Source organism: Erinaceus europaeus, chromosome 5, assembly GCF_950295315.1.
Source record: "Erinaceus europaeus chromosome 5, mEriEur2.1, whole genome shotgun sequence".
In the NCBI taxonomy this organism is placed as follows: Eukaryota; Metazoa; Chordata; class Mammalia; order Eulipotyphla; family Erinaceidae; genus Erinaceus; species Erinaceus europaeus.
In genome coordinates this window covers 112303629-112320531 of record NC_080166.1, presented here as the reverse complement: position 1 = coordinate 112320531, position 16903 = coordinate 112303629, and the positions used below count along the sequence as shown (strand labels likewise).

Sequence of the window (16903 nt, the reverse complement as noted above, 5' to 3'; positions counted from 1 at the left end):
CTAATCCAGTGTTATTATTGAAGCACTCAAACAGTTAAGGACAGTAATGAAGAAAATTCATTTTCAATACTAAGATAGATTTACCAAACAAATGAAAATGGAGAACTTTTGTTTACAGCAAAACACAAAAAGTCAACTGTTAAATATAAGTTCTTAAGCTTGAAAATCATCACTAGGCAAGGACATTATAGTAAGGACAGGCACAGTCAATAGCAATAATGAATGTCAAATCTAGAGAGGAATTTTGATAAGAGGCAGGTATCTCAAAATTGTCTTATAAAGGGCTGGGAAGATAGCATGGTAGTTATGCAAAAAACCTTTAAGACTGAGGCTCTGAGGTCTCAGGTTCAATCCCTATCACCACCATTAAGCAGAGCTGAGCAGTGCTCTAGTCTCTATCATCTTTTTCTTTGTATCTGTCCCATTAACACATAAAATAAATAAAATATTTTCAATTATGTTATCAGACAACCCATGATTTGCTTATTAGTTTAAGTTTACTTCTCTGAAGTAATGAAATCAGAGAATTTATTTCTTTTTTTTTTCCTTGCCACTACAGTTACCACTGGACCTTGGGACCAGCACTATGAATCTAAAGCTCCTAGGGCCATTTTTCCCTTTTTAAATTTATTTCTATTTTATTTGATAGGAGAGAGAAATTAAGAAGGAAGGGGATGGGTTCCCCACTTGCAGGGGGAAGATTCACAAGAGGTGAAGCAGGTCTGCAGGTATCTTTCTCTCTCTATCTTCCCCTCCTCTCTCAATTTCTCTGTCTTATCAAAAAATAAATAAATAATAAATAAATAAAAGCCACATGAGCAGTGGATTCACAGTGTAGGTACCTAGCCCTAGCAATACGGCAACAACCCTGGAGGCAAAAAAAAAAAAAAAGGAAAGGAAAGCTTCCAATGGAGGGGATGAGATATGAAAGAAACACTGGTGGTAGGAATTGTGCGGAATTGTACCCCTCTTATCCTGTGGTCTTGTCGATCATTATTAAATAAATAAAACAGTGGGTGGGGGGAAGGAAGGAAAGATAACAAGAGAGGAAGAGAAATACCTGCAGACCTGCTTCACCACTCTTGAAAAGCCCCCCAACCCCTGCAGGTGGAGAGCTGAGATCGGGGGTTCTACAGGGACCTAATATGTGGATATGCAAGTGCTCAACCTGGTGCACCACTGCCTGGCCCAAAACAAATATAATATTTTATGAGTAGTCAAAATTTGTATAACCAATGAGAGCAAGAGGACATTTTATGTTTCCAAATACCCTCAACAGGAAACACACTGTTTACATCTGAAATGAATAATCAGAAAGTAAATATTAGAAAAACAAGAGAAACATTTTCTTTTTAAAAAATTGGCTTTTGCAAAACCATCACAGGAGGCAAAAGAGTACAGAAATGATACAGATTAAAGAAATATGAATGGCAAATGTAATGACTGATTCTAGATTAGAGAGGGAAATTTTAAATATAAGTATCGGATCAAGTGAAAACATACAAACTAATGATAGAAGATATGAATAGACAGTTCTCTAAAGAGATACACATGGCACCCAGATATATTCAGAAATGTTCCAACTTGCTCATCATCAGATAAATGCAAATTAAAATCACAATGAGAATCCACGTCACACTTGTGAGAATGGGCACCATCAATAAAACAAGGGAAGACAGTGTTGGAGAGGATGTGGAGAGAGAGGAACTCTACTACATTGCTGGTAGGAATGTAAACTGGAACAACCACAATGGAGAACAGTATGGAGAATCCTTAAACAAATACAAATGGAAATGTCTTACGAGCCAGCAATTCCACTGCTAGGCATATATCCAGAACATATAATAACACTGATTCAAAGGGATTTATGCACACCTATGTTTACAGTGGCTTTTATTCACAATCTCAAAAACCCAGAAACAACCAAAATGCCCTTCAACAGATGACTAGATAAAAAACTTATGGGACATATACTCAACAGAATATTATGAGGCAATAAAAAGGGATGATATTGTATCCTTTGGGATAAAGTGGATAGAATTGGAGAAGATTGTTCTCAATGAAGCAAGTAAGGAGATGAAGGACAACTACAGAATGGCTTCACTCATATGCAGAAGATAAGACAACTGAATATACAAATGTGGAAAAAAAGTATCAACCCATTTTCAAGACTGGGAGAACTATAGTGGTTATCTACAGTGGTGGGAATGGGGGCAAAGACCACTGGTGATGGGAATAGTAAAAAATGATTAAAGAAATACAAACAGATACTTAGCAGTAAAGAGGCAAAGTTCATGTATATAATTCTTTTTTAAATATTTATTTATTTATTCCCTTTTGTTGCCATCGTTGTTTTATCGTTGTAGTTATTATTGTTGTTCTTGTTGTTGGATCCTTACACTGGACCTTGCGCTTTGCGCCACGTGCGCTTAACCCGGCTGCGCTAGTGCCTGACTCCCCATGTATATTATTCTTAAAGAATTTTCGATAACATGGTCTATATACACATTTATGGCTTATATGCACATTTAAAGATAATCAAAATGAATAATACATGAGTATAAATCTCAAATCAAACAGACCTAACTTTAGCAATAGATGAATGAATGTCCTTCAAAAGTATAGGGGTCCTGTATATAACATTGTTAACTTTTGCAATCTTTCTATAAACTTAATATCATTTCCAAATAAAAAATATTTCTAAGTTCACATTTATATTTTATAAAAATCCAAGAGTTTCACAGTATGTCCCAGAACTTACACTACAGGTACTATTTCAGATATGTCACCAGATGTCTATGGCCATACCACCCTGAACACGCCCAATCTCGTCAGATATGGCACCAGCTTACTAGTACAGTTTTATGAAGCTTTTCCTTCATCTCTACTCTGGCCAAACCATACAGAACTCGAAAAAAACATTTTCATTTTTTCCAAGCCTTGAACAAAAAGAAAAAGAGGGCAAAACAGGAAAAAAGAGAAGCCTAGAAGAGAGTGCAGAGACTTTATTTTTAAACAAACCTAGTAAGAAAATTAGAATTTGTTCAAAGTCCTAAACAAATTAATCTTATATGTTAAGAATCTTTATAAGTTTATTGGGAAATAAGATTTTGAATGACAAGATTAATTCTACTGAATGTTTAAACCACTATGGCATGGAATAAAGATATCTATTTATAGCATATATGTTACATTTTTAAAATACTATTTTAAAAAGTTATCTTTGCTTATTTTTGCATAGAGACAGAGAGAAATTGAGAAGAGAAGAGGGAGATAGAGAAGGAGAAAAACAGAGTCACCTGCAGCCCTGCTTCACCACTCATGAAGCTTTTCTCCTGCAGGTGGGGACCAGGGGCTTGAACCTGTGTCCTTGCACATCGTAATGTGTGTGTGCTTAACCAGGTGCACCACTGCCTGGCCCCCATATATGTTAAATTTAGTAAGTTCTAAATATTTCAAATAATACCACTGTAGTATTATGCTTACTAGGATTATATACAAGGAATGTAAATATGCAATAATTATAATGCAAGAATGTCACTGAAGCCAGAAAAAATACCTAACACAGATAAATGTTAAGGCAATGGTAGAATACAATATTATTAATGTTTTTAAAATATTCTTACAGAAAAACTTCCAAATGTGAAGACCTGTCCATCCATTAAAAGCACTGCGGTGTGATTGCTACCTGCAGTAACTTGTGTGCTAGGGCCTGGTAATGCTTGAACATGAGTGGGACATCCCCTAGGTTTAAAAAAAAAAAAAAAGTCAAGTCAATTTTTAAAAGAACCAAGTGAAACTATAAAACAAGTAATCAACACATAAGGAATAGGAGAAACAAAAGCTACTAATTAGAATATAAGAGTATTTAGTAAGCACATATATATTTAGGTACTACATGCTTGCCTACATCTACACAAAGATGAAAAAGACAGTTAATGAGATTCAGAATATTTAAAATAGTTATTGAATTTAATACCCTAATTACAGAAACGATCTTAATTTTTCTGACTTTTTTTCATTGAATGACAAATTGGCAAGTTCTAAAATAACTTATTGGATAAAATAAAAATTATGTAATACTTTAATGGGAATTAAATCCAAAACTTATATGAGACTATTAATTTTATGTCCTCTTTTCTATCTTGTTTCATATTTTAGCATAGAAAATAATGAATCAGAATATGATGCCATAAGAGGCACTACATTCACCCATAACAAAAAAGCTCAAGCTCCACAGGTATATCCTGGCTTCACCAAGTAACTTCAGGACAATGACTCTGAACAAGTTACTTAGCATTTGTATATTTCAGTTTTCTCTTGTATACCATGGAGGATACAAAACAAAACAAAAAATTCTGCAAGTAGCCAAAAGTGCTTCTATATAGGAGCAATGAATAAATTCATATGAAAATGTTTGCATCAATGTCTAGCACTTAGTAGTAATAAATCTTACTATGATAAATGATAACTTTTAAATTATGTTATTTACCATTTGCTATTTTAGTATTCATCTGTGAGTATGGTAATCAATATAAAATAAACCACAAATAAGAGAGCACTACTAAGAAAGTGCAATTATGATTCTTCCAATTTTAAGAGACTACATAAAATTTATTTTTTTACATTTATTTATTTATTCCCTTCTGTTGCCGTTGTAGTTATTGTTGTTGTTACTGATGTCATTGTTGTTGGATAGGACAGAGAGAACTGGAGAGAGGAGGGGAAGACAGAGAAGGGGAGAGAAAGACAGACACCTGCAGACCTACTTCACTGCCTGTGAAGTGACTCCCCTGCAGGTGGGGAGCCTGGGGCTGGAACCTGGATCCTTAAGGAGGCCCTTGCGCTTTGCGCCACCTGTGTTTAACCCGCTGCGTACCGCCCGACTCCCATTAAATTTATTTTTATACATTATGAATATAATGAAAATGAATTTAAAAAAAAAGAACAAGTTAAAAAGATGAATTTCCAGTGAATTAGCATAATCCATCAAGGCAAATATTTTCCTCCAGGGACTTAGAAAGCTATTGTATGAAATATTTTTTCTTAACACTCCTATAGAATGAGAACTTTTGGTCCTATTAATACTATTTTGATTGTTAAAAGCTGATTTAGCAGGTCTCCTAAAACTTTTCCCAAGGAAAGATTGAAAATTCTGTTTTGGTAACTAAGAGCAGATTAAATTGTCTGTAACATTCTCCAGGAGTCCCAAACTCTGCTGGTGTATAAAAACTTGGGCAGGTTGGTTAATTTGGGCAGGTTGGTCCTCTAAAATTCTTAAGGTCATGGGAAATGGGAACTTGGAGCATATAGAGAAACAAAATTTTGAAAGTGGGTTCTGATTGCTTACAAGTTACTTAAGTAGTATATAATTTCTGGAAATCAAATTTAAAACTATGTTCAAAATAGAAGAGCAACACTTACTTTTTTATTTTAAAATATTTCATTAATTATTTTATTAATTTAATTACTGGCTAAAGAAAGAGAAGCTGAGAAGAAGAGATAGGGAGAGAAGGAAAGAGAGAGAGAAACCTGCAGCACAGCTTCACCTCTCATGAAGCTCCCCTACAGGTGGGGACCAGGGCCTTGAACCCAGGTCCTCGCACATAGACATGTACATTCAACCAGATGCACCACAGCCTGACTCTAGCAATTTTATTAGTATTTATTATATTAGTAGACAATAGAAGTCAATATTTGAAAGTTTGTTTTTCAAGAAGCATACTGACATAAAACTAAACTAGAAAAAGGTCCTTATGAATTTAATTAGAACTTATTTTCTCTCACTAGTTTAGTTATAGCAGTTCATTTCAGTACTATTAAAGCACTTCATAAGTGTATTTAAATAAGAAATGTCCAGTTTGAGTTTTTTTTATGGTCTGCACGTACCCAAATGCAATCTAGTTAATTATTACTATAAAATAATACCACTGTATTTGAGCAAAGGCAAAAAGTTAACTTGAGATATGATGACTATGTGACATATTACAATGTCAAACATGTATGATCTTGTTTTTATTTGTCCTCAAAGGTTAAATGTTTTGTTTTATAACACTTAAAAACAAAGAACTGTCTCACTGAAATTAGTGGCAAAACAATACATAAATTGTAATGGGGTGAGACTAGCATCTAGAAACACAGCTAAGAAAATTTTACAATAACCTCAAGAATTATGATGAAGGTTTAAACTAGAACTAGAAGTTAAAAAAGAATAAACGAATTTATAAAGGATAAGGCTAGACTTGGCAAAATGTTTGGTATGGGCCAAGGATAGCAACAAAGCAGGTGATACTGACATTCACTTGATTTATAAGAATGATTAAGATCTAGGAAGACAACTAAAAAAGAAAAAAAAAGGTCATAACTCAAACTTCTAACACTTGGTATGGGTAAAGGAAAAACTCACAACACCTATGATATAAGATAAAGAATGTTGTATGATGAGAATCTTTGGAAAAGTTTCTTTAAGAATAGTAAATGGGGAAGGGCAGTAGCACACCAAGTGAAACACACATAGTAGTTAAGTGCAAAGAGAGGATTTACTTAAGACAGAGATCTTCTGGGGACTGAGCACTGGTGCACTCAGTTAAGTGCATGCATTACCATGCATAAGAATCCAGGTTTATGCCCCCTCTTCCTACCTGCAAAGGAGAAGTTTCACAAGTCTGTAGGTCTGCAGATGTCTCTTTTTCTATCCAATAAAATGGGGGGGAAAAAAGACAAAAAGACCACCAGCAGTGGTGGATTCAAGCCCAAGTGATAACCCTAGTGGCAATAAAATAAAATTTTTAAAAATGATAGAGATCTTCTATGACTCAAATCTAACTGCAATAAAGATAAAAAACCAAAATAAAAATAAAACAAGCCAAGGGAACTACTAATTAAAAAATTAAAAACTACTAATTAAAAAGCTGCTACCTAGCAAAAGAAACCACCACCAAAAGAGACCGCTCTCATACTGAAAAAGATTTTTACATGCCATACATCAAAAAGTTAATAACCAAAATATATTAAGAACTCACCAGACTCAGCAACAAAAAAACAAATGCCCCCAGCCAAAAATAGGGAAAGAATACGCACAGAATACCATATAATCGTCTACATAGAACAATACGTAGAACAAAGGTTCTAAATGGAGAAGGAGGAAATGGATGAGCAGAGAATTTGAAGATTATGGGCGGGGAGGGGGGGGAGTGGTAGTTTTGAAACTGGATCTGAAGGACTAATCCAGATACTAAATTTTAAAAGAATGCAAGTTGTAGCTAGGAAGTTAGTTCATAAAAGGGGAAAACAGAACGGAGTAATATGGTTAGGAACAGAAGTAAAAAATAAGTGAAATCTCAACTGTGAGGTACAAAAAGTTCTAATAAATAAATAAAAAAAATTACCATTTAAAAAGCTTTGTGGTGAGTATTCTCACAGAAAGGTCCACTTCAATTCAAAGAATTAAAGGGGAAATTCCTATTGTTTGCTTGTCTTCAGTCCATAAAGCATTTCAGATGAAGTCTGTCACTGATTATTAAAATAATTTTAAGTCCTAAAGAGCCTAAAAGATTTTCCCAAGAGTTGGGAGATCATCTAATATAGAATCTGAATACCTCCCATGATGATTTGTTGGTATTTATGAATATTTAGGAGAAAATGGGAAGACCAGAAAAGTGTGTGCCTGTGTGCGTGTGCATGCGCACACATTGCACATGGAAGATACTTCATATATGTTAACAACCTTATGACATATTTAAATAAAGGCTTAGGAAATTACAGTTAATACTTCCTAAAAGTCAAACTAAAACTTTGAACCTTGTCTAAATCATTCCAGAATTATAATTGTATAGCATGTTGATACAAAAGGAGAGTAGTATAACAAGAAAAAAATGAAACTCAGAAATAGCTTTAAAATGGGAGTGGGTATAACTCACCAGATAAGAGACACTATGGCAAAAGAGTACATTTCAGTGCAGTAATATCTTATTCTCTCTCCCTCTCTCCTCCTTCTAGCTTCCCTCCTCCTGTATAATAAAAACATGACCTTGAGAAGTGACATCCTGCATGCATGAAGCTCCAGTTCCAAAAAAAGAAAAATAAATAAATAAAAGAATTATTAAAATTGAGCCTGGCTGGGAGAAAGCTCACCTTGTGAGGTGGACCCCTAACCATGGGCAAAACCCAGAACCCTGACACCACATGGAAACATCACCACACCATGGAAAGCCCCAAGGCAGAGCAGTGCTATGGTGTCTCTCCCTCTCTTTTTGCATCTACATTTCTATATCCAAAATAAAAAAAAAATGAAAAAGTTGAATAATGAATCATATGTAACTCATAAGCACACATGTGAACGCGCACGCGCACACACACACACACACACACACACATACACACACAGGTGAGGGAGAGACAGGGGAAGGGAGAGGGAGAGGGAGAGGGAGAGAGAGATGCAAAGACAATTTGGTTGGAAAAAGTAGAATAACAGCATCTAAACTATACATTCTCTTTCTTAACATCTAAGTTTAAGTTTATTGGAAATGGTAAGTTCTCTCTCCTCTCCTACCCCATTCCCTACCAATTTGTCTCTATAAAAATAAAAAGAGACGTGAACGAGAGAGAGAATAAAAGAAAAAGAAGAAAAAGGTAGAAGAAACTGGAATTCAGGTAAGTTAATGTCATAAGTAAATGTGTAAAATCCTCAGATTTTTTGACACTGTTAAAATTACAGCTAACTCCCCAACTCTTCATCTGAACTATTTCAGCCTTTAGGTTCATTATTAGTCAACAACCTATTTGGCTTTATATGTTAACTTTCTTTTTTTCTATTCACTAGACTTTATTTGTGCCAAATAAAGAACAGAAGATAGCAGCTGATAAACATTTTCTCATAAGACACCTTAATGGTAGCCTTGGGGTAATTATTTTTATTTTTAATTTTATTCCCACCACCAGAACTCTGTATCCCATCCCCTCCCCCTGATAGCTTTCCTATTTTTTATCCCTCTGGAAGTATGGACCCAAGGTCATTGTGGGATGCTTCTGTAATTGCTTCCCCGCTGAACATGGGCGTTGACAGGATGATCCATACTCCAGGCCTGTCTCTCTCTTTCCCTAGTAGGGAAGGGCTCTGTGGAAGCCGAGCTCCAGGACACATTGGTGGGGTTGTCTGTCCAGGAAGTCTGGTTGGCATCATGCTAGCATCTGGAACCTTGTGGTTGACAAGAGAGTTAACATACAAAGCCAAACAAGTTGTTGACCAATCATGGACCTAAGTGCTGGAATAGTGAAGATAAAGAGGTTGGGGGGGGGTCCTCCATTTTATAGATAGCTAGTAGGCATATTTAAGTTGAATTCCAAAGCGCCTGTGGTTATACTAGGGTTTGTTTGTTGTTGTTGTTGTTTTTCCTTTTTCTTTCTGCCCCTGAGCCTGACATCTGATATGCCAGTGGATCCAAGCTATTGTCTGGGGAGATGATGTCATGGCTGGAAGAAGGACCAGAAAACTGGATCAGGGAAGAAAGTAGCTCCCTAAATATGGGGAAGGGGTATAAATGTTGTTGACTGTAAACCCCATCGATTTGAGGTGATATGGAGCCCATAATCAGCTTAGGAGCCTATGTGACCCTCTGCATCCCTCTAAATCTGAGCTCACATTCTGTGGTCATGAGTAGGAACATTAGATGCTGCCCAAATATAGACCCATCTTCTTCAGATGTAGCATAGAGTGTTGTCCATCCTCCCTTTGGAGGATGGAACATTCTCTACCATTGTTGATCCAAGTTGAGTGCAAGGTCCTATGGGGGTCCACAAAGGCGTCTATCGTGTTGTTCTTGATAGAAATGACAGGTAACAATGGAAAGAGGGATTTATTCGAGGTATATTTAAACTTTTTTCAGCTACCAGGTTCCAGATGCTAGCATGATGCCAACCAGTCTTCCCTGGGCAGATGACCCCACCAATGTATCTTGGGCCCCGCTTCCCCACAGACCCACCCCACTAGGGAAAGAGACAGACTGGGAGTACGGATCAACCTGTCAATGCCCAAGTTCAATGGGGAAGCAATTACAGAAGCCAGACCTTCCACCTTCTGCATCCCATAATGACCCTGGGTCCATACTCCCAGAAGGATAAAGAATAGGAAAGCTATGCTATATAGAACTACTTTTTCATATAGATCGTCAAATCCCTTCACAACTGAGTAACAGTTCTTGAATCACACCTTCCTGTCACAAAGAGATCCAGAAAAACCAGGTAGCTATATTTAACAGGGTAACTAAAAAAGTGAATTCTGTTCATTTTTGTTTAATCCACCAGGTTTTGTATATAGACATTATTGTGGCAGGTTAGCTCTCCCTTTACCACTGGGAATCTGCCTTTTAGTTGCAACTAATTTAACAGTAGTTGGAATGAAATTTACTTATTAAAAAAGAACAATATTGGGCAGTTAAAGCAAATCCCACTAGAGTTTAATCTTGAGAAACATTTCATTTCCAACATTTAAAGTTATCATATACTGTGAAAACAATAAATTCAAGATACACAATGTTCAGCATCACAGCTGTACTGTTACCTGAGCAAGGCACTGCAAATCAAAGAATGAATGCTCACTGGTATAATTAGGACCATGAGACAATGTTACTACATAATTTGTTCATTTTAAAAGCTGGCATGTACACCTCTTTCAATAGCCATTACATCTAACAGTGGCAAAGTAGGATTTTAGATATATGCTATTCCATCATATTACACAGTCACTCAAAAGCTAAGATTTTATTTTATTATGAATTTTACTATCACCTTCCACTCAGACAGGACTGAAAATTCGCCAGTTATTTTCTGTGGAATGACATTCAAGTTATTTTATTTTTTCGCTAACGACAAAATCTACTCTTTTTTTTTTTTTTTTGCCTCCAGGGTTATTGCTGGGGCTTGTTGTTGTTGGATAGGGCAGAGAGAAATGGAGAGAGGAGGGGAAGATAGAAAGGGGGAGAGAAAGACAGACACCTGTAGACCTGCTTTACCCCCTGTGAAGTGAACCCCCTGCAGGTGGGGAGCCAGGGGCTCAAACCGGGATCCTTAAGCAGGTCTTTGTGCACTGCGCCATGTGTGCTTATTAACCCTCGGCGCTACTGCCCAGACCCCAACAAAATCTACTTTAAAAAAAATTGCCCCCTCAATTACACACCTAATTAATGTCCTATCATGTCTAACTGTAAAATACCTTTCCCAGCTTATGATTTATAAAAGAATCACCAACTAAACAACAATAACAGTGATAAAGACAACACTAAAAATAAACCTCTTTCTGTCATGAATCTTTAATGAGAAACAGAATAAAAAGTTGGCAAATCTATTCCATATATGTGACAAATTTTGAAGGAAGTTTTGGTGCTGTGTTTCTGTCTCTGCCTCTCTTTTTCTCCCCACTCCCTTCAGTCTCTATCATCAAAAGGGAAAAAAAAAGAAAAAGATATTGGCCAACCCTAAAAGTCACTGATATTCTGTAATAACCAATATTCTATTGAAAAACTCATGGCAAGTTTTTCTATACTTTTCTATGGAAATGTGTTATGAATTTTCCAACAACCCAATAATTTTTCCTAAAGATTGTTTGCCAAGTATGTTAGTTCATTATCTGTCATTAAGGCTGAGTTTTACAAACATCTTGACAATACTGTCAACTGCAGGTGGTGCCAGGGAGATGTCTCAATGTGCTGGGACACAGGATTTACATGCCTAAAGCCCCTGAGGTCCCAGGTTTAATCCCCTAAAGCATTATAAGTCAGAATAAACCAGGTGTTCTAATCACTATATATTATAAAAACTAAGTAAGTGTTTATATAACATCACAGGTTGCACTTTTATTTTTAGTGAGAAGTTCAACTCAATGATACCTCAATCAACTCTTCTGATCATTATATAGCACTCATCAAAATAAGCAAGAACACTTTGGTTCATCTGCATTTTTGTTTGTTGTAAACAGATCTGATCCTATCCTCTAAATACAGATAGTGGGTCTCAATTCTACATCACATCAGAACTGGGAGAACCTCTGAGATACTATCCACAATGCCACTGTGCTCCATCCACCCTGCTCCCCCTCAAGTAATTCTTACGTGCATCCAGGATTAGGAATTGATCATTGTCCTTTCCCATGTAAATGACACAATTCTAGCCCTCCCACAATAATAAAGTGGTTTCAAAATACAGCAGAAAGTCGAACATATTTCACTTTATATGAATAAGAAATACTGTAAGTCCAGTTGACTCTGGCAGTTATCTTTGGAATACAAAGAAGAATAAGTGAAAATCAAAAAGAAAAAAAAAAGGATTCTTTGGCAAGTTTAGCTTGAAGCTGCCCTACACTCTCCAGCCTTGGTTCCAAAGATAGGACAGTCACAAATTTATGTCACCATCATCTTCAAGACAACCAGCTGTTGGAAGCAGTTAGCTGTCAGTATTAGATGTCCTCCCTCCCTTCTTTCTTTCCTTCCTTCCTCCCTCCCTTCCACCACAGCACTGTTAATGGAAGCAGTTAGCTGTCAGCATCAAGTGCTATACCTTTCTTTCTCTTTCTTTCCTCCTTCCTTCCCTCTTTTTTCTCCCCCCCCCCTTTGTCTCTTCCTTCCCCTTCACTCCTTCCTTTTCCTCCCTCCCTCCTTCCCTTCCTTCCTTCCTTCCTTCCTTCCTTCCTTCCTTCCTTCCTTCCTTCCTTCCTTCCACCAGAGCACTGCTCAGCTCTGGTTTATGGTGTTACTGAAGATTAAATTTTGGACCTCAGAGTCTGATGCATGAGTCAGTTTGTATAAAAACTGTGATATCTCCCCTGCCCAAAAAACCTTTTTTTTTTGTTTGTTTGTTTTTGTTTTTCTCAAACCAGAGCACTGCTCAACTCTGGTTTATGGTGGCATGGGGGATTAAGCCTCAGACATGTAAGTCTTTTGCATAACCATTATGGTCTCTTCCCCCACCGCAGAGAGAATTTCTTTCCGGGGATGTTATCAGCCTGTGATTGAGCATAGATGGTAAAGGCACTGATGCTGGACCATTCAGTCAAATTTGGGACTCTACTAAGGCAAACTTTGAGGACACCACTAGTGGCCTGGCTACACTATAATCATGACTTTTCTTACTCCATTCTCTTTCTCTTTTTACAAAGGTTGGACCTACATACTATCTAAAATATCTCCATGTCAATTCTTGCTCTTCTTCATTCATATTTTAATTTTCCCTCAATAAATCATTTGTATATCAAGTCCTGTCAGCATCCTCTTGGAAAACCTGAACTCAATCTATTAAACAGGATATGGAATCAGATATTATAAAGAAAACCAAAGTAATAAACTGTAAGGAAATTGTGAGGCTATGGTTGAGCATGGTGTAGGACCTCCTATTAAAAATGGGAGTCTGATAGCATGACCTTTTCTCCCTCTACTTGAGATTAAGCATGGAGGGAAAACGACCACTAGGAAATGTGTCCTCTGTAAGCCTCCCTGCTTCACAAAGAACCCTGTATGCAGCCCATTTCCTTGCTCTCAAACCAGTTGGTTCATTTACTCAGAAGTTAACAGAAGTCCATCTTCTTTGATCATACATGGCCCACACATCATTGTTCTACTCTGTCAAACTACAGCCAAGAACATCCTCTTTACTCCTTCACCTCGTCCAGCCCTTCTAATTCTAAACGATCTATCTCCTTTCTTAAGGATCCTCTCTGTCTGCTAGCTATTGATAACCCTATTTCCTTCAGGTTATCTCTAACTTATAGCTTGTGCCATCTCAATACATGCTCTCTAATTTGTAATCACTTTTATGACTTTCTTTATATTTCTGGCCACCCTACACGGATTCCAAGTAACAAACTGGAATGGGAGAAAGGAAATACAATGCTACTACCTGTACCCCTATAATAGCCTTATTCCAAAGTGGCACATAACACTTTAGCTTACATGGCTATATCATGCTGACATAAAGACAAGAAAATGAAATTTTTAGCTAAAGGGTCATATTAACAACTAGAACTCTATAACCAAATGAACAAAGTAGAAATAAACATTAGGAAGTATCTATGAGTCTCTATCACAATAAGTTCTTCACTAGTCTGGATAAGTCAAAAAATTTTCTTGAGAGACTATTAGGTTTTACCTGAAATTATTGAAAAGCTTTAATAATGTCATGTTAACACTAGGTCAAACAGAATTTAAAGAACATCAATGGATGGAATTGATGTTTAAATTTAATTGGGCAAAATTATGCACCGTCTTTTCTGACAAGTAAAGGCAATTCATTGTTTTTTCTACAGCCTTGGGCAGATTTTTAAAAACTGCTAACCATATAGTAGGATTTGATTATCATATTATATAACCACTTTTAAACATTAAATGTATAAAATGAAGATATTATTTCCCTTCTGAAAATATAAAATGATCCATCCCCATAAAAGCCTTCAACCACAAAACCAAAGTCAAGTCTGACTGCAATTTATATAAACAGTGCCATAAATGTCATTTCAGGTGTAGAATACAGAAGAAAAAATAAAACAGTATCTTAGCAAAAACTTAAAGAGTACCTGGAATTGACATCTCCATGTCCTAGCTGCCCATGCTGCCCATATCCAAATGTATAGACATCTCCATTTTCCATTAAAACCACTGGAACCAAAATACAGTTTTATTTTTTCACTATATGCATTTCATTTTTCTATTACACTCATAAGAAAAGCAGTGTAATTTCATTATTTAAATTCTATAGAGCCATTAAAAACAGGCAGTAGAAGGAAAAACTTTAATTTAGTGAAAAATAAACATTTTAATTTTGTAAAATGGTTTGTAGGAGATAAAAATTGATATTTTAACATTATACCTAATAGTGCATGAAACACTGGCTCAACTCAGGGGGGCAGCAGGTGAGGTGGTTCACCTAGTAGAGCACATACTCTAGGACCTTGGAGGGAAGTTTCACAAGCAATAGAGAGACTGTATTTTCTCTCTTCTTTTTCTCTCTCTCCCTTTCTGTCTTTCTAACACCCTCCTTTGAGAAGAATAAGAAAGTGGCCACTAGGAGCTGTTTTACTGATACACAACATCAATAAAATGTTAGAAGTTTAATACCTTTCAATGTTATATCAAATGAAGGAAAATATTTAGCATCAAATAATGTTTTAATCATTCAAAACTTTATAAAGGATGAATAGTAGAAACTGTGCCTAATCCAAAAGGTAATATTTGCCAAATAATTTATTCCATTTTCAGAAAATTTAAAAAATGTGTTGATACACATTTCTCATTAGGTCATAATGAATTATAAGACCAGAATGTAAAAATCACAGATCTCTATAATTCAAAGAAATTTCAGGAATTATTTCATCATCAGCAATTTATGAATTTAATTGAAATAAGTTCATCAGAGGACAGTTATAAAAGTCTAAGCTTTAGATAAGTGCCTATTTCATAATGCCAGTTTCAGAAAGACATTATGTAATAAGTTCAAAACTTTTATAGATTTGAGATATATGCTACACTGTGTCTTTTAACATACAGTTAAGATACTATAATTGTCAAAACTAAACTATTTATTCAGCACAATTATAAAAATAATATTATACCCTAAAGTTCCAGCTGCTACCTGAGTGGTGAAATCCACAGCTGACTTGAACTGCTCGAAGTTCACAGTCAAATCTCACAGAGCCTGGAGGATAGGTAGTGATTTTGCTTGCATCTTTTTCTCCCCGTTCTCCACTTCCATCTGCAAATGTTATAATTTGTAATTAAGCCACTATTCACCTTCAAAATAAAATTTCAAGTCAGTTTACTATGGAAGAACAAGAGAAAAATGTTAAAAGGAACAAGCAAGAAGAAAGAATCTGCTGCTGTTAGAAGTTATAGATCAACACTACCTGCAAAGAAGTAATTTTGAAAAGATATACTTCTGTTTGCAAATATCACTAAATCAATAAGAACAAAGATCAGGTTACGATTAAAACCTACTAATCTCATAAATTATGTAATATAAATGGGTCATTATGTTATAGAGATGTAAAATGTTTAATGTAAATATTTATATGGAGAAATTTAGTTTGCATAAAACACTGCATGCAAAGTAATTTTTATTTAGTGATTTTGTTAGTACTAGCCATTACAAATAGTCTGAATTAACTCACAGATGACTTAGATGTCTCAAATATATCTTAAAAAGGCTACACTGCCCAGCAGTATTAGTACATTCAAGTGATCTTCAAAAAAATGTTATAAAGAGCCAACAAACATATTCAATGGATTGCAGTTCAATCGTCTATTCTCATTAATCTTTACTACCTCATCATCAGCCACTCTGCTTTATAGTTTCTTCTAGTTCTCAACCACTAACCTCAGCCAAACTTTCTTGTTATTTTCATTGCTTATTTCTTCCCCACTTTTTTTATTCTTCCTATTAAGCATGCTTTAGGCCTTCTACTGATCCCATGATTCTACATGTGACTTTCAATATTCTTGTATTCTAACCATTGAAATACACACACACACACACACACACACACACACACAAAAACATTTAATTTGGAATGTGTAAATAATGAAGTCATCTTATATCCCCCTAATCAAAAACTATACATAAAGGTCAAATTTTAGGCATGTTTTAGCTTTTGAGTAGGAGGAAGTAAGCTGACCTCCACATTTCTAGGATTCACATTTCTTATACATGAATTAAATACTAGCCAGAATCCCTTTTGTGGCTTAATTTTATATATGGTATAGCAACTAAACAAGTATGTACAGTATGAAATATATTGTAGATACACATGTGAATTTTCACACATTTTAATCATTCTATTTTTCACTGACCAGAATAACATCAAGTCATTTCATGTTTGTATTATCTTTTTAATCTAATATTTCTACTATAAATATCATCCAGATAA

General features: G+C 35.7%; 1 protein-coding gene across 12 annotated transcripts in view; it reads right to left on the bottom strand.

The window, feature by feature from the left end:
• Window positions 1–16903, bottom strand: part of MYCBP2 (MYC binding protein 2) — a 238289-nt gene that overhangs the window by 142140 nt on the left and 79246 nt on the right. For all 12 annotated transcript variants that reach the window (XM_060191609.1, XM_060191610.1, XM_060191613.1 and 9 more), the window contains 3 exons: window positions 15613–15732; window positions 14558–14639; window positions 3627–3744 (listed from right to left, as the gene is read on the bottom strand). In XM_060191609.1, coding sequence (XP_060047592.1) covers window positions 3627–3744; window positions 14558–14639; window positions 15613–15732 — 320 coding nt within the window. The remainder of the gene's footprint in view (window positions 1–3626; window positions 3745–14557; window positions 14640–15612; window positions 15733–16903) is intronic.